Source organism: Myxine glutinosa, chromosome 10 (genome assembly GCF_964187855.1).
Source record: "Myxine glutinosa chromosome 10, kmMyxGlut1.1, whole genome shotgun sequence".
Classification (NCBI taxonomy): domain Eukaryota; kingdom Metazoa; phylum Chordata; class Myxini; order Myxiniformes; family Myxinidae; genus Myxine; species Myxine glutinosa.
The window spans coordinates 135607983-135626896 of record NC_136270.1 but is presented as its reverse complement, the minus strand read 5'-3'; the positions used below and the strand labels follow the sequence as shown (position 1 = coordinate 135626896).

The 18914-nt window shown below is 48.6% G+C and overlaps 1 protein-coding gene across 7 annotated transcripts in view; it reads right to left on the bottom strand.

Moving 5' to 3' along the window:
- Positions 1-18914, bottom strand: part of MTBP (MDM2 binding protein) — a 101358-nt gene that overhangs the window by 5560 nt on the left and 76884 nt on the right. For all 7 annotated transcript variants that reach the window (XM_078786155.1, XM_078786158.1, XM_078786157.1 and 4 more), the window contains one exon: positions 8408-8629. In XM_078786155.1, coding sequence (XP_078642281.1) covers positions 8408-8629 — 222 coding nt within the window. The remainder of the gene's footprint in view (positions 1-8407; positions 8630-18914) is intronic.

Sequence of the window (18914 nt, the reverse complement as noted above, 5' to 3'; positions counted from 1 at the left end):
TTCAGGCGTTTTAGAGCAAACTGGATTTTAGTGTTTTTCACTCAAAACAATATGGCGGCCGAACCACGTGACCTGTGACGTCATAATTACCATTCAAATATTCTACGGACCGAGGCCTTCCTATGGTGAAAATTTGCTCTCAATCGGCCCAATTATTGCAGAGAAAATGGTTTTTAAAGGGAAGAAAAAAAATCCCCAAAAAAATTCCTGGATCCGGAATAATATCCTGAGCTTCACCAAAAACTAATCAATTCTTCCTTATCCCAAGGGCAATCATCTCACCAACCTTCATCCAAATCCGTTCAGAACTTTTCCAGATATCTTGTTCACGAACACACACACACACACACACACACACACACACACACACACACACACACACACACACACACACACACACACACACACACACACACACACACACACACACACACACACACACACACACACACACACACACACACACACACACACCTCCCTGGCGGGAGTAACAAGATGGACACTACAGGGTATTTCAGGAAAGAAAACAGGGAATTTAAAGGAAGTGGATTTAGGGTGGATTAACAGGGATAGAAAAGATCAAGGTTTTGGATGGGGGTAGATAAGAGATGGTGGTGAACAGCTGTTTTGAAGACCTGGAGGGAGGAGTGGGATTGAAGAGAGTGAGGGAGTTTGTTCCAAAGGGGGGACAAAAAGAGGAATGAAGGAGTGAAGGTGAGCAGAGTCTTGATTTTGGCAGTTTAACCATAAGAGGGTTGCAGGCAGATCTTGTGCGACCTGTAGGAATATTTGGGGGACAGAGCCCAGAGAGAGCTGGGGGGGCAAGGCCGGAGAGGAGTCGGTAGAAGACGGAAAGACCAACCAACCTGCCTGCGGTGAGTGAGTGAAAGGCCCTTGGAGTTCGCTTCATCGCGGGAGATTCCAATGATTCTGAAAGCTTTGGTTTCAACAGCGTGAAGGCGAGCTGGGTGTGAGGCAGGAGCACCGGCCCAGAGGGGGGAACAGTATTCCATTGAGCTGCGGACGAAAGCCTTGTATGTGGTGAGGAGCTCAGGTGTGCCAAAGAAGGACTTCACACGACGGAGGATGCCCAGTCAGCGACTGGCTTTGGAGGCCAGCTTGGAAATGTGGTTTTCCCAGGAAAGATCATGGCAGATAGTGAGACCCAAAAGCTTGAGCGACAGAACTTCTTGGAGAGGATTGTTGAGAAAGTAGATGGGAGGGTTTTCCAGTCGGTCTTTTCGGAGAGACATAGAAAGTGTGAGCTTTGTCCGGATTGAAAGACATGTTCCACTTGTTTGACCAGTCTGTGATTTTGTCCAGGTCTGCAGAGAGTGAGGAGGCTGCAGACTGCTGATCTGGGGGATGAGGAATGGAGCGGCAGAGATTGGAGTCATCAGCAAAGTGATAGAGAGGATTTTCCAGAGAGTCGGAGAGATCATTGATACAACAAACAACAACATGCATTTTAAAAGCCATTTTCCCTGCGAGAGCGGGGGTTAGCCTTGCGGTCCCCATGACAATCTTCTCCATTTTGCCCGATTTTCTGCATCTCTCCTTGTTAACCTAACCCCCTTGCCCACATTTCTTTTTCCACCATCTTTAGCCAAGTCTTTCTCGGTCTTCCCCGTCTTCTACTTCCTTCTACATTCATTTCCATCACTCTTCTCAACCAGTCACTTTCATCCTTCCTCAACACATGACCAAACCATCTCAACCTGTTCCTCTTCACAGCATCAATCACAGGCTCTATTCCCATCATCTTTCGCAATTCATCATTTGTCTTCCTCTCTCTCAACAATACTCCACACATCCGTCGAACCATTCGCATTTCCACCCTTTCCAACCTTCGTTGCTGCTCTACGTTCATTACCCATGTCTCGCTCCCATAAATCATAACACTTCTCACACATGCAGCATACACCTTTCCCTTCAGCTTCAACGACACTCCCCTCATCATCAGCACGCCACTCAATTCCCGAAACTTCTTCCATGCACATCTCACTCGAGCAACCGTTGCCGAGTCTGATCCACCTTCTCCATTCAGCATGTCTCCGAGGTAGCAAAATGTTTTCACACCTTCCAGCTTCACACCGTCTCCAAGATCCAACTCAACATTTCCTCCATCTGCAGCTCCCTCTGTGCACACCTTACATTTGAATGTACTGGCCACACTGGTTAATGACCCTCTCAGACCACTACATTTTTGATGAACCCACTCAGCGCACATTGTACACTGAATGGAGTTCACTCCGACACCCTTCCTACACACAGCACAGGGCCACTTCCCAGTTCTTTCCACCTCACCACATGCTTTACCACTTGCCATCACCTTCGTCTTTCCGATATTCACCTTCAGACCTTTTGTCTCCATACATTCCTTCCACGTGTTCATCTTTTCCTTCAGTCCATCCATACTTTCCGCAATCAACACCAGATCATCTGCATACAACAACTCCCACGGTAAACCCTCCTTTACGTTCTGAGCCAGCACCTCCATCACAGCTACAAATAGTAGTGGACTTAGTACCGACCCCTGATGCACTCCCACCTTCACCTCAAACTCACCACTGTTCCCGTCCTTCGTCCTTACAGCTGTGCGCGCTGTTTTGTACATTGCCATCACTACTCTGATCAACCATTCCTCCACTCCTAACTTCCTCAATGCCCATGTCAATACTTTGCGTGGAACCCGATCGAATGCTTTCTCCAGATCAACAAACCCAAGAAACAACTTCTTCCTCTTCTCCATGTACTTCTCCTGCAACTGCCTCACAATGAAAAGCGCGTCTGTCGTTCCTCTTCCTGGCATGAATCCAAACTGCATTTCGTCGATCTTAACTTTCTGCCTTATCCTCCTCTCTAACACCCTTTCCAATACCTTCATTCCATGCTCCAATAACTTTATCGCTCGGTACGAGCCACACTCCAGAGGGTCTCCTTTCCCCTTGTATAGAGGGACAAGGGTACTCGGTTCCCAATCCACTGGAATGCGGCCTTCTTTCACCACCAGATTACAGATCTCTGTCATTCTCTTCACACCCCAACTTCATGCTGCCTTCAACATATCTCCCACAACTCCCGTCGGCCCTCCCGCTTTTCTACCCTTCATTGCTTTTATCGCTTCCTCAACTTCCTTCTCAGTTATCTTCTCTGCCGGTCCTAAAACTGGGTTACTCTCTATGTTGCCATCCCATTCATTCTCTGTATTCAACAGCATTTCCATATATCTTTTCCATCTTCCTTTAATTCCATCTGGGTCGACAACGATTTGTCCCACTTCATCCTTCAAGCAACTCACCCCCATCACATCACACCTCTCTTTCGCTATCTGCTTTGCAATCCTGAATACTGCTTTCTGACTCTCTTCCGAATCCAAGCGTTCTCCAAACATTTTTCTACATGTCTCCTGTGCCTTTGCTACCTCTTTCTTTGCAGCCTTCCTGGCTGCCTTATAACTTTCATGCTCTTCTGTTTCTGCTCCCGTACCCTTCGTCTAAAAGCCACTCCTTGAACTTCTTCCTCTTCTCGTCAATCCTCTTTCCAACTTCATCATCCCACCACCATGTTTCCGAGTGCCTCGGTGGTCCTTTTGTCCATCCACATACCTCACCAACGGCTCCCAACAGACTAGCTTTCATTGACATCCAACCACTTTCAAGCTCAACCACATCATCCTCGACCCTACTCAGCCTCTCTTTTAATGCCTCCCTTACTGTCACCTCTTTCAACCTCCACACCTTCATTCTCGGTTGGTACTTCACCCGCCGAGCTCTCCTCGCACCTTTCACCCTTACGTCGCAGACAACCAAGTGGTGCTGTGAAACAGCCTCCTCCCCCGGGATCACCTTTGTGTCCCGGAGGTGCCCCCTATCTCGCCTACGCACCATCAAGTAGTCAACGGTTGTCGTCGACCCACCTGACGTGTATGTAACAAGCTTATTATCCTCTTTCTGGAACTGAGTATTACAAATCAACAAATCAGCTCCATCAGCAAACTCCAAAATCCTTTCACCTTCTCCATTTCCCACACCATATCCGTAACCCCCATGAACTCCGTCAAAACCATCCATACTCCTTCCCACATGTCCATTTAGGTCTCCTCCTACCACAACAACTTCCTCATCATTGATGAAGACCAGAAATAGCACAGGGCCCAGAACACTGCCTTGGGGAACTCCAGCCAGAACAGGCAGGGGAGATGAGAGAAACCCATTCAGGGCCACACGTTGCCTACGACCAGAGAGGAAGTCCGCAAGCCATGAGTGGAGATTTCCATGGATACCATAGGAGGAGAGTTTGGTGAGCAGAGGTGGGTGCCAGACCGTATCGAAGGCAAGTGATATGTCAAGTGAGACAGCTCTGATTTCCTGTTTGGCATTGAGGACCTTCATCCATTGTTGAGACAGCAGAGGCAACATGTCCAGATTAGAGTGACATGGTCTGAATCCAAATTGATGATCGGAGATCAAGCCATTGGAGAAGAGGAAGGATTTGATATCCGAAGCAATGATGACTTTGCTGATAATTGGGAGCAGGCTGATTGGTCTGTAGTTGCAAGGATCTGTTTTTGCACATTTTTTGTGCAAAGCGGTGATGTTTGCTGATTTCCAAGAGGCATTTTGCAATGCCTCATTTTCAGGGAAGTTTGTCAAAACCAAGTCTAGAAGAGAAGATGCTCCGTTGACTGAGATTTTGGTCGGGAAATTGACAGATTGTGTCAGTCCCAATGAGTCGCAGAAGTCCTTTGCTGAAAGAGAAACCCACACCCAGCCAGCAGGCCTGATGACGGTTGAAGTCGCCACATATGAGGAAGAGAGAGAGTTAGGATGAGTAGATACAAGTTGGTGCATGTTGTCAGACAGCGAGATGTAGATGGAGTCATCCCCGTTTGGTGGACGGTACAACACACATGAACAAAAGGTGGGAGTGGAGAGGAAGCCGTACCCAGAGGTACTCCTGGGGTTTGGGAGGTATTTGAGCAGTACACGGTGAGTGAGAAATATGGTTTTTATGTGCAGTGAAACTCTGCCACCAGGACGAGGCTCAGGTCTATCATACCGGGGGAGGGAGTAACCAGGAAGAGATATTAAGGAATCGGAGAAATCTTGAAGGAGGAAAGTTTCTGTTAAGCAGATTCAGTCTTGTTTGTGAGAAGCAACCTGAATGGAGATATCAGCCAGGTTTGAGCGAAGGCCCCGGATGTTTGAGGTCCATGCCGTTAATGAAGAAGGAGGGGGAGCATCGGGTACAAGAGAGGGGAGTGGTGGGTCGGGTAAAATGAGGGAGGAGAGGGGGAGGTAGGGAGAGCTATTGACAGTGTGTCGGAGGTTGCAGAAGGGCAAGGAACAGGATGACGAGGAGGAGAAAAGCAAGGTGGTGTTAGGGTGAGGCAGAATGTGGAGTAATATAAGGAAGGGGGGGTGGGGGGGGGGAGGAAAGTAGAAATTTGGAGGAGGTAGAGGAATGAATTGGAAGAAAGAGGAAGTGGGGAGGAGGAAGCTTTGTGAATGAGTTAAGAGGAAACTTTGAGGAGGAGGGGTGAGAGGGGAGATTTGAAAGGGAGGGCTGCGGGGGAGTTTTGAAGGGGGTGAGGGGAGCTTTGAAGGGAAGGGTGAGGAGGGAGATTAGAAGGGGAGGATGATGGGGGGGAGTTAAGAAGGGGTGGGGTGAGGGGGGAATTTTGAAGGAGAGGATGGGTGGAGTTTTGAAAGGGGGGGGGGGTGAGGTGGGAGTTTTGAAGGGGAGGGTGAAGTGGAGTAAGGATGAGAGGGGAATTTAGGAGGTATGGGGTAGTTTTGAAGGGGGAGGGTGAGGGAGGGTGTTTAGAAGGAGAGGGTGAGGGGGAGTTTAGAAGGGGAAGGTGAGGGGAGATTAGAAGGGGAGGGGTGAGGAGGAGTTTAGAAGGGGAGGCTGAGGGGGGAGCTTTGAAGGGAAGGGTGAGGGGGGAGTTTAGAAGGGGAGGGTGGGGAGGGGAGTTTTGAAGGGGAGGGTGAAGGGGAGGATGAGGAGGGAATTTACGAAGTGAGGAGTAGTTTTGAAGGGGGGGGTGAGGGCAGAGTTTAGAAGGGGAGGGTGGGGGGGAAGTGGTGAAGGGGAGGATGAAGGGGGAATTTAGGAGGTGAGGGGGAGTTTAGAAGGGGAGTGTGAGGGGGGAGTTTTGAACGATGAATGAAAATCGAACATTTATTACAATCAGGGTTTATTGAGATTTTCAAGTCAGAGCGGTATGTCCCGTTATGCAGGATGTGGAGGGCGCTACAGTCCAACATCGCAGGAAGCTCTGCTGCTGTTACCTTAAACCATTTGGCTGATGATCAGGTAGACCATTTGCTTTTTAACACTTTCCCACCTGACATGATCATATTAGCTGAGAGTCTTCATTTGGTATCGTTTTTTTCTCCTGATAAATCAAAGTACGATCATCGGGTCGGCCCTTGACGACATTCCAAATTGAGCATGGAACTCCTGATATTGGGATCCCAGGCTCGAATCTCATGATCATACTGCATTCACATGTCCACGGTCTCATATCCTTGATGTGAAAGTACACCGATGTCTACTCATGTCCTTGTCCAATGTGATACACGTACAAGTTCTGAAATGCACCTCACAGCATTAACAAGGCCGTGCAGTTTTATTTCCCCTTTACTTACAGGTGTTTCGGTCGTTATTCATTTACTCTCAAATTTTGCTTCTTTGCTTGAAGTCGGGAACGATCTACTTATTAACCCTCCACCTAGACCACAAGCTCCACACCGCTCCCCTCATCCATATTTATTTACTTATTAACCCTCCACCAGCACCACACAGCTCCCCTCATCCATATTTATTTACTTATTAACCCTCCACCAGCACCACAAGCTCCACACAGCTCCCCTCATCCATATTTATTTACTTATTAACCCTCCACCAGCACCACAAGCTCCACACAGGTCCCCTCATCCATATTTATTTACTTATTAACCCTCCACCAGCACCACAAGCTCCACACAGCTCCCCTCATCCATATTTATTTACTTATTAACCCTCCACCAGCACCACAAGCTCCACACAGCTCCCCTCATCCATATTTATTTACTTATTAACCCTCCACCAGCACCACAAGCACCACACAGCTCCCCTCATCCATATTTATTTACTTATTAACCCTCCACCAGCACCACAAAGCTCCCCTCATCCATATTTATTTACTTATTAACCCTCCACAAGCTCCACACAGCTCCCCTCATCCATATTTATTTACTTATTAACCCTCCACCAGCACCACAAGCTCCACACAGGTCCCCTCATCCATATTTATTTACTTATTAACCCTGCACCAGCACCACAAGCTCCACACAGCTCCCCTCATCCATATTTATTTACTTATTAACCCTCCACCAGCACCACAAGCTCCACACAGCTCCCCTCATCCATATTTATTTACTTATTAACCCTCCACCAGCACCACAAGCTCCACACAGCTCCCCTCATCCATATTTATTTACTTATTAACCCTCCACCTAGACCACAAGCTCCACACCGCTCCCCTCATCCATATTTATTTACTTATTAACCCTCCACCAGCACCACAAGCTCCACACAGCTCCACACAGCTCTCCTCATCCATATTTATTTACTCTACCTTCTCTCAACCTCGTTATCTCTCCATCTAGAGACCTCTCAGGTTAGTTTCACCTGTCATCCATTATCCTAGTCCTGTTCCCAATTTTAACATTCTCAGTTTAACCTACCAGGAACACGTTATAAATAAATACTTTCTAATACAAAATCGTGCCATAAACTTCAGGTTGGTCTACTCAGTCTTGACCAATGGCTCATGATGCAGGATTTTCTGGTCAGGTCAGTCTTTTGGGACTGCCATTGGTAACATGTAACCCATGCTACCTGGCACACGGTCGCGTTGTCGGCACCTAAACCGACACCCCACGCTGGTTTTGCTGGTGCGGAGGGTGACTGACACCGGCCAGGACTAAAACCAACACCTGACAAAGGGCGGATGAGCTCCCGAAGGGAGCCAACGACCATCCGGTGTGGAGATGGTGTCTCGTAAAAAAACACCCAATCGGGGTAGGAAAATTTTCCTGCTTGGCCTAGTTACCCCCTCCTCCACAGTGGTCCTGTGAAGGTTTCCTTATTTCAGGACTAGACCGTGAAAGTTTTGCAGTTTTTCCTTTTCTTCTTTTTCTCATTAGCCCTTCACATTTAGTTAGTCTCAGCCATGTTTCGGGTGAATTTCAATAAATAAATAATAATCCATTATCTACTAACGACATTGTCATCCGTGTACCTACACTCGTGTTTTTGTGCTGAATGTGACGAATGTATACACAAACTCCTCCATCAGCATTGGGTCCTCACCATTGCAACACAACGGAACCGAAACCCCACCCGATGCACGTACCTTAGACCTCCAGTGGATTTTCCTTCGGTGTCACTTGTGCTGCTAAGCCCATGGTCCATGGACGGTTGCGCTGTTGGGCTCGGAGGCCGCGGGCCATGGGACTGCATGGTTCTGGCCGGGTCACTACAAAACGATGCTGTTTCAATGGACTGACAGCGGGCAAGAAGCTGTGGCATGGAAAGTGCCCGTCCAGGAGAAACCGACCCATCGTCCACACAAAAGCTAGCACACGGGCAACAACAACAACAACAAAGCAAAAAATTACTTCAAAGGTACGTTTTGGAATCTGTCCGAACAACTCTACGATTTGTACAAAGGCCTGCAAAAGTATTCACCCCACTCCAAAATTTTCACATTTTGATGCCACCTGGGCTTATTTCATGAAGCTTTCAAATCAAATTGATATAGAGTCTTCACAAACTACTCCAAAGTGATAAAGCTAGAAAATACAGACAAAATATGATTAAGTTAGAGTAACCGAGAAAATCAGATGATAAATATTCAAACCATTTGCCTAATTAATCCTAAATCACTTCAGGAGCAAATTATTTGTTTAAAAGGTTACAAAATAAGTGTAACAGGTTTCACGTTGGTTGTTATCTCCGTATGCCACAGGGGTGGGAGGAAGTTTTCCCAGAACTCAAAATGTCCACCTCCTTTTTCAGTAAAGGATCATTATTCATGAACCAGATTGTGAAGCGTCCTCAAAGCTTCGTTCCAAGGGCTCTTCATGGAACCCTTTCGGCCTTGGTTTCCAGCTTTGTTTGTTTCAACTGGTTCATGAATCTTTCTCCTTTACCGTTAATCCCCCAGGCCTCATGCGTAAAGTACGCTTTGCACTGGAGGATCATTCCCTTCTCCTCTAAGCTCCAGCTCTGTTCATTTAATCTTCTCAATTCATCTGGAACCTGGTAGTTGTTGGTTGTGGAACAGGCAACACATTTTTAGCTTCTAGCTTTGGTGTACAACTCTGTCCCATTGTGAAGCAGGGATCCTCTTCCTCACTGAAGGTGCAGTGATTGTCCTTTTCAGCACATATTCTGGCTGCTCAGTATGGCTGCACAGACTTAGGCCACAGCCTACAAGGGGTCTGTGTCCCTGTAGTCATTTTAGGTGAACGATCGTCATTGTTTGGCATATTTTGCAGCCAGCCATTCTGCTTTCCCCAAGAGGCTGTAGGGCCTCACCTGCTTGACAGGCGTCACCGATAACACTCAGAGGAGTCGCGCCAAGAAAGTATATGCCAGGATTGTGCTTCTGCCTGCTTGCTTTCTCCTCACTGGTTTGCTTAATAGCTTACTGTTACGGATTCGTCACTTCCGTCTTTGTGGTTTTCATCCACTGGAAGCATTTTTAGTTTCATATACTATTATTGTTACAGTTTGAGTGTGAAATTGAGATAACTGTCTTCAAAGGTAAAAATTAGTGTTTCAAAAGAAAAACGAAATGGATCGGGAGAAACTGGAAGAGGAGGAAGAAGAGGCTTGAGCGGAACAAGTGAGATCGGGAAAGAAAGGCCGATCTGCTTCGAGGTGTCAAGCGGACGCTGGTGGACGTTGGTCACGAGCGAATATTGGTTTCCCCGGGAAAGGGATTCCTGTGACAGTGTCGTTATTGTTGTGGGAGATAAACCTGCGTGACGGGTTTTGCTTTCGGTTCCGAAAGTGAATCATTGCTGGAGAGCAGGTACGCCTCCATTACGGGCCCATCCGCCATTTCACCTCGCACCAGCCATTTTACCTCACACCAGCGATTCGCCTGGTTCTCGTGTGTGTTGTGGATTTCGCTTGGAAATTCACGGTTCTCCGCTTGGGAACTGCTGCTCGTTCATGTTAGCATCATTGTCTGGTGAACCGAAGGTGTGAATTCACAGTCGCCTTTTGGGTGAACTTTTACCTGACTGACGTCGGCCCGACCTCACCCAGTGGCTCTTCTGCAGCGTCGACTGTCAGCCATCCTGGGTTCAGGTCTCAGTACGACCTTTTTTTTCTTGTGATCACCGGAGCGTGGATCGACTTTGGCCTGGTGTCATGACAGTGACTTCGGGGGTGTTACAGTTCGCTCACGTGGAGTACCGTGAGTTATTGAGTTAAGAAACTGGTGGTACCATCATAGGAATTATGTGGTGTTTGCTGTGCAATTGAAGTTTTCTTGTACTTGCACAAGTTCTTATTATTGTGCGATATTAATACATTACTTGGTTTTTGGTATCGATTGATTGGTGTGGTTTCACCATTGGTCCTTGGCACACATAATAGCACATCTTTCTGCCGTGACTCCTTTCGGGGCTCGGAGGTACACCGTGACTGGCAGGACGAGCAATTTTCACGTGAAGAATGGGTAAACATTTCACCATCTCACTGTACAAAGCTGGGAGAGACCGACCGACCCAAAAAGAGTAATAGCAGTCATTGTTAGAAAAAGTACTTCCGCCAAGTACTGGATTAGACCAAGTACTGGATTAGACCAAGTACCGACTTAGACCAGGTACCGACTTAGACAAAGTACCGACTTAGACAAAGTACCGACTTAGACAAAGTACCGACTTGGACAAAGTACCGACTTGGACAAAGTACCGGCTTACACAAAGTACCGGCTTACACAAAGTACCGACTTACACCAAGTACGGACTTACACCAAGTACGGACTTACACCAAGTACGGACTTACACCAAGTACGGACTTACACCAAGTACGGACTTACACCAAGTACGGACTTGCACCAAGTACGGACTTACACCAAGTACGGACTTACACCAAGTACGGACTTACACCAAGTACGGACTTACACCAAGTACGGACTTACACCAAGTACGGACTTACACCAAGTACGGACTTACACCAAGTACGGACTTACACCAAGTACGGACTTACACCAAGTACGGACTGACACCAAGTACGGACTGACACCAAGTACGGACTGACACCAAGTACGGACTTACACCAAGTACGGACTTACACCAAGTACGGACTTACACCAAGTACGGACTTACACCAAGTACGGACTTACACCAAGTACGGACTTACACCAAGTACGGACTTACACCAAGTACGGACTTACACCAAGTACGGACTTACACCAAGTACGGACTTACACCAAGTACGGACTTACACCAAGTACGGACTTACACCAAGTACGGACTTACACCAAGTACGGACTTACACCAAGTACGGACTTACACCAAGTACGGACTTACACCAGGTACTGACCTATGGGGCTGAATACTTTTTCAACCAATGCATTTTGATTTGTATGTATTTTACATGTATTCCTGACATGTAACGTCCTTCAACTATAACATTGCTTCGTTTGATCCCTTCAATTATGAATAAAAAAGTTCATTTGGAAAAAGCGTTTCTACAAAATTGGTAATTCATCTGAATGTGGCTGAATTATTGGTTGGGGGGTGAATACTTTTGCCCAACAGTTTTGATTTCCAAGCAATTTGTTAGCGTGTACGGACTCAAAACGTCCTCATCCTTGTGATACGAGCAGATAAAGTTCAGGTATTTGCCACAAAGCAGCAATTTCATGGGGATTTGAAGAAATAAAGTTTTCATAATGGAGAATATAAAGGTACTGTATAATCAATGTTGTGATTCCAGCTTTTATGAACATGACACTGAACTACAAGAAATACAACTTGAGCTCCAAATGTAACAGAGTTCGCAGATTGTTGTTAGCTGGGTGGAACACCTTGTTAAAATGCCTGGAAACCTTACACCTCCTCTTTCCTGTGACTGATCGACACGGACGCACGCACAAACACACGCACGGACACACACACACACACACACACACACGCACACACAAACACACGCACGGACACGCACACACACAAACACACGCACACACGCACACACACACACACACACACACACACACACACACACACACACACACACACACACACACACACACACACACACACACACACGGTTTTGGATTTTTTTAGTGGGAGGGGAGAGGTAACTCATATTTTGAATGCCAAATTTCACACAACGACAATGACCACCACCACACCAATTAATGTCACCTTGTGGTGTTGGCCACACAAGTTTTAACTTTCCACAAGTATCCTTCCTAAGAATAATCTCTGCACCCCCATGTCCCTCGTCAGCACCTCTTTCCACCTCAATTTTGAACTGCTTCTTCTCCTCCTGCCAACGGTATCCCTGCCATATCAATGGCCTGCCTGATGACATTCCCCTCTTCCAATGCACGCGTGCCTCTTGTGTTTTTTCGCCGATGTCTCGTATTCATGCCCACCTCTTGGTATCCTCATTACTCTTGCTTTCCTTTGTAGATCCGCATCAGCTGTCCTCAGCGTGTACAGACATCCACATCTCTGTCCTCCGCAGCAATATCTCCTTTTCCTTTCTCAAGGCTCAAACCTATGTTCCATACAGGACAGCTGGCCATGACCATTTTTGGACATATCTCTCTCCCACTTTATCTTTTTGTCTTTGTCTTTCTCTTTCTCTCTCTTTCTTTTTTTTTTTTTGCTTTTTTCTCTCTCTCCTCTCTCCTCTCTCTCTCTCCTCTCTCTCCTCTCTCTCCTCTCTCTCCTCTCTCTCCTCTCTCCTCTCTCTCCTCTCTCTCCTCTCTCTCCTCTCTCTCTCTCCTCTCTCTCTCTCCTCTCTCTCTCTCCTCTCTCTCTCTCCTCTCTCTCTCTCTCCCTCTCTCCTCTCTCCTCTCTCTCTCTCTCTCTCTCTCTCCTCTCTCTCTCTCTCTCCTCTCTCTCTCTCCTCTCTCTCCTCTCTCCTCTCTCTCTTCTCTCTCTCCTCTCTCCTCTCTCTCTCTCTTCCTCACTGCAACGATCCACCTCCTCCAAAGTAGAACCAGGATACTTGACCAATTTTTCCACCTGTTTGAACTACGTTTGCCGTATCCCTAACAACCACGTCCTCTCTTACCTCTCTCTTTGCCCATATTTATTTCCAGTCGCCCACTATCCACCATTTCCTGCTGTGCCGCCATTGCATCCTGAAATCCCTCCTCTGGAGTCTGACATCAAAATCAAATCGTTTGCAAACAACATTTCTTATTGTAACCCTCACTCAACACATCAATCACCACAACAAACCAATAAAAAAGGACCAAGATATGACCCTCGATGTAAAGCCTCGGCCCTTCGTACGCCACCTAGACCCTCCTTACCAGTCTTTCAGACACCAATACCAATCCCTCCCCATGAACATTATCGTATGATTTCTCCAGATCTACAAACGCACAATGTAACTTACTGTTCTCTTTCAAAAATGTCTCCCGTGTGCTCAAGAATGAAGATAGCATCTGTTGTTCCCCCGAGCATAAACCCAAACCACATCACCGATTCTCATCAACTCTCTTCGTCTATCATTCACCAACCTTTGAACACTCGCTCAATCACATCGATACCCCTTGTAACTCCCACAACCCTTAAACACTCCCTTTATTATCGTAGGTAACCACAAGTGTGACACCTGGCAATCCTTTGGTAGTCTCTCCGACCAGCTTTAAACCAACAACTACCAAAGCCAATCTAGACCTCCATCTTGCAATCCCGTAAACATCATCATTACACCCCCGATGGTCCATGAGCTTTCCCAATCTTCGTTTTCCTTACAAGTGGCACAACATGATAATATACACATGCTGTATATGCCTCTTGACACCTTACACCTTCCTTACCTCTCCGAATACTTCCCCTTCCATTCTCCACATTTATCAGCTCTTAGAGAAATTCCTTACATCTATCAAAAATGTCTTCATTAAGCATTATCGCTTGTACTCCATTATCCATTCGCCCTTTCCCTGCTCTTGTGAACCTCTTTTTAAAAATTCACCCTCTTCTGAAGTTAACTTATCGTACCACCTTATTCATGTCTCCTGTCTCCTGTGTCGACTTTGCTTCTTTCTTCCCCTTGTACCTGCTGACTATTACCTTGCTGTTAACCTGGTGTTGCCATAACGGTTAAGGTGGGTGGCTTGACATCTTCAGGTCCTGAGTTTGAGACCCCTGTCATTCCGTTGAATTAACACAAGGTGGGTTGACTCAGCCTGCCATCCTTCCAAGGTCGGCAAAATGAGTACCAGCTTGCAGGTAATGGGGGCCATTGCATGATTGGCAGCCGCACCCACAGAAAATGATGCAGCCAGCAGCCACATGCTGCATACAAACCACCACCGCCACCACCACCACCACCACTTTTCCATTCTTAAAATGGCTTTTTATCCTGTTTGCCTTGGGAACCTCCGAGCTGCACCGTGAGTGCTCCTCCGTCCATCCGTTTTACCATACATCTTAGCTGCTGCACCCAACAAGGCCTCTCCTCCTAATGTTCCTGCACTTGTTATCCACTCCGTTCCCTGGAGGTTGACTTTACCACTAGTCCTATCAACCTTTCCCTTTAAAAACTCACAACATTGACAAATATAGCTTCCACACCCTGAAGTTATCCTGACATGCTTCCAATGTAAACACCATGAACCTATGCTACGTCACAAGTGTCGTACCACTCAACATAGCCTTACCCCTCACCTGAGCTGCTTAAATAGTTGCCAACTGATGAAGCAGTGCCAGACCACCCACACCAGTGCAGCCTATTGTGACTGGATCGATGTCAACCTGGTGGTGCTGCTCCCCCACACAAACCATGCCAAGCAAGGCCTCACACCCTTGTTAGGAATTCTGCCATTCACGCTTTTCATTTTCTTTGGAAGGACTAACGCCATGGTTGTTCACCGGAGAGTATTACATCCGGGTGACGAGTCGTGATGATCATATCCAACCTGGAGGATCAGAGATTTGAATTCGGAGTTACATCTCCATCTCCTCATCACCTGCCAACCAAGAATAAGGTGCGCAGACAGCCACGGTTTTTGTGAGTTTTCATCCCTTAGATCCACCAAACTCAGCGCAGCAAAATCGCCACACACAGATGTGGTAGAAGGATCCCGTGACTACTCCCTCAATTACTTTAGCCATGTCACAAACTAAGGTATCAATTGCAGTGTCTGCAAAAGTTCAGAGACGTTTCACAGGAAGTCAACTCGGCCTTTGATAACCAAACTTACACCAAGCAGTGATAACCAACAATTCCTAACCCAATCGATCACCATGCTGCTTCATATCAAAAAAGATCAAGCAAAATTCACCTTGAAAGTCCGTATTAAATAATAAATCTTTTATTAATGTACCGTATTGAAGTTTACATTTTGATAACTTGTTACAAAAAATAAATAAATCACAGTGTACCACTTTGTGTGCGTTTATACGAGTACAAACGGCATTTTAATCGCAAAGAAATTCGCCTCCCTTCAGAAGATGCATATCCGTTCATCTATCTATAATGCCAGTAATCTCTGTGTGTCTGTCTGTGTGTTTGTCTGTGACCGCTGTTTCTCGACAACCACGGGTCCGATATACTTGAAACTTGCCAGGTATATTGCTGGGGACCCGAGGATGTGCCTTTTCAAGGTTTGAAATTAATCGGACAAGTACCTACCGAGCTATGTCCAAAAAACGCTTCAACCAATCAGAGAGCAGCGAGCTATCACGTGTGCCGAACCGTTAATGCAATGCAAGCGTTAATGCGTTAATGCAAGGCTTTTCTTTTTTTCCCTCTTCTCTTTCTACTTTTCCTTGCGATTAAATTGCAAACAGCCAAAATACGTTGGCGCTAATTGAATAATTGGCCATTAACACTAAAATAATCGTAACTGCGATATGCCAACTTCCGGACAGTGCAGCCTTCCATGTTGTTGTTGTTTGCAGCAGCTGTTTGCAGCAAGGCAAGGCTTTTCTTTTTTTCCCTCTTCTCTTTCTACTTTGCCTTGCGATTAAATTGCAAACAGCCAAAATACGTTGGCGCTAATTGAATAATTGGGCATTATGTTTTACAACTAATAAAAACGAATTTGCGATTCATTCGCTTTCCTGCGCGTTTGTGTACGCGATGGCGATTTCTTTACCAAACTCCGGAAGCCGTTCGCTTTGGACCGAACCATTGCATGTAAATAGAGGGGGGGGATTGTCACCACTCGCAAGCCGTTCGCTTTGGACCAAACCATTTCATGTAAATAGGGGGGGGGATATAATTTTAGATATATATATAGTACGGGCATGCCCTAGTTGTTTAAATTTCAAGATGTCTATTGTTTAAAGAGCCATTCTTGAACTATTCGGTCAAATCAAACGGGCTCTCACATTTCACTCCATGATGCGATCATGTGTGACAACCTCGGAGCAGACATTTTACTTGAATTACACGACCACCCGTTAAAAATAAATATTAGATGGTATTCATAGATGGTATTTAACCCTAGTGTTGGGCTAGCGGCTAGGGTGCCAGCTTAGGATCCTAATATCCTGGGTTCGAATCCCAGTCGATCGCTGAATTAACGCCAGGGGGGTTGACTCAGCCTGTCATCCTTCCGAGGTCGGCTAATTGAGTACCAGTTCACTGGTAATTCCCTGTTTGTCGTAAAAAAAAGGCGACAAAAAGGGTTGGCGGCAGGAAGGGCATCCGGCCGTAAAACATTGCTTCAAAAAGGGGACCAAAAAACAACAACAACCACGGTCCCCGAAAAAGGCCAACCCCCGCTTTGTGGGGAAAAATGACCTCTAAAGGTGGTTTTTTTATTCATAGAATACTTACCCTGCGCAGTCAATTTGTTGCGAGCCAACTCTTCTGTTTTTGAACTTTAAAAAAAAATCGAATATGGCTGTCAGCGTTGACATCATAAATATATTTTCTCTAATATAATTGTTGCGTAGATCATGTTCAATACGTTTCAAACTGATCAGACCAAGTGTTGTCCCTGTCGAATTATGATGTTAAAGCGCGGCGTTACGCGCGCTGCTTGCGAGCAAGGAGGAAGCGGACAAGCGGTAACTTATAAACGTCTTTATTGTAGGAGCTCACTGTAACACTGGCCCGCTCCGGGCTGGGCGCCCGGTGTATATCATGAGGCCACGCCTACCCCTCGGGCGTGGCCACCGCCCACTTGGTGCGCGGAATGATGTCACCACGCCAGTGGGCTTTTGTGTCCGCCACACGTGCCCCCCCAGAATTCCCGCGCACCTGGAGGGCCAGTTTGCGGGGCAGACGAATGACCCGGCCGAAGCGCCCCCTGGCGCTCGGCGGCGTCCGGGGTGCAGGGATGCCAGGTGGGATGCCCCTGGCTGCCCCTGGGATGGGTGCAGGACCGGGGGGCGGCGTGGCGGTGGGGCTGGGCGGTGCCGGGGGTCCGCCCGCAGGAGGGCGGCCCCGACGTGGGGGTCGGGCCACTGGCGGTGGATGGTCCACATCGAGGTGGGCCGGCTTGAGGCGGTCTACCGAAACGCGGTCAGGAGTACCGCCGATGTCCAGGGTGAAGTGCTTCGCCCCGGTCTCCAGCACGCGGAAAGGCCCGTCGTACGGGGGCCGCAGTGGTGTCCGATGGGCATCGTGGCGGACGAAGACGTACTCCGCCGTGCGAAGCTCCAGGGCGACGTGCGTCGGTGGGTGCCCGTGGCATGCCGTTGGCACCGGGGCGAACCTCTGGGCGGTCTCTTGCAGAGCGGAGCGCTGCTGTGCCGCGGACCATGGTGCCGTGGAGTCGGGGAGGAACTCGCCCGGCACCCGCAGCGGTTGCCCGAAGACCAACTCCGCCGCGGATGCGCGCAGGTCCTCCTTGGGCGCCGTCCGGAGGCCCAGCAGGACCCAGGGGAGCCTGTCGACCCAGCCGCCGTCGCGGAGGGTGGCCCGGAGCGCGGCCTTCAATGAGCGGTGAAATCGCTCACACAGGCCGTTAGCCTGGGGGTGGTAGGCCGTGGTTCGGTGCAGCCGGACCCTGAGCCCCTGCGCAACCGCCCCCCAGAGCTCCGAGGTGAACTGGGGGCCGCGGTCGGATGAGATGTCTGAGGGGGCGCCGAACCGGGCGACCCAGGTGGCGATGAAAGCCTGCGCGACATCGGCCGCCGTTGTCGACGCCAAGGGCATGGCCTCCGGCCACCGGGTGGTGCGGTCCACCATGGTGAGGACGTAGGTGAAACCCCGCGAGGGGGGCAGAGGTCCCACCAGGTCCACGTGGACGTGGTCAAACCGGCGTTCCGGCACCGTGAACGGGGCCAACGGGGCCTGGGTGTGCCGGTGCACCTTGGCGCGCTGGCACGCGAGGCACGTCCTGGCCCAGCCGCGGACGGCCTTCCGGAGGCCATGCCAGACGAACTTGTCAGCGATCAGCCTTTGGGAGGCCCTCGCGCCCGGGTGGGACAGGCCGTGGATGGCGTCAAACACCTGGCGCTGCCAGCCCGCGGGCACGATGGGGCGAGGACGCCCGAGGGAGACGTCGCACAAGAGGGCCGCGCCCGCGCCGTCGAACGGCACCTCGGTGACGCGGAGGCCCGTGACGGCGGTCCGCAAGGCCTGGACGTCGGGGTCAGCGGCCTGGTCCGCTGCCATCCGGGCATAGTCGATGCCGAGGTGGACTGCGTGGGCGACGGCCCGGGAAAGGCAATCCGCCACCGGGTTGTCCTTCC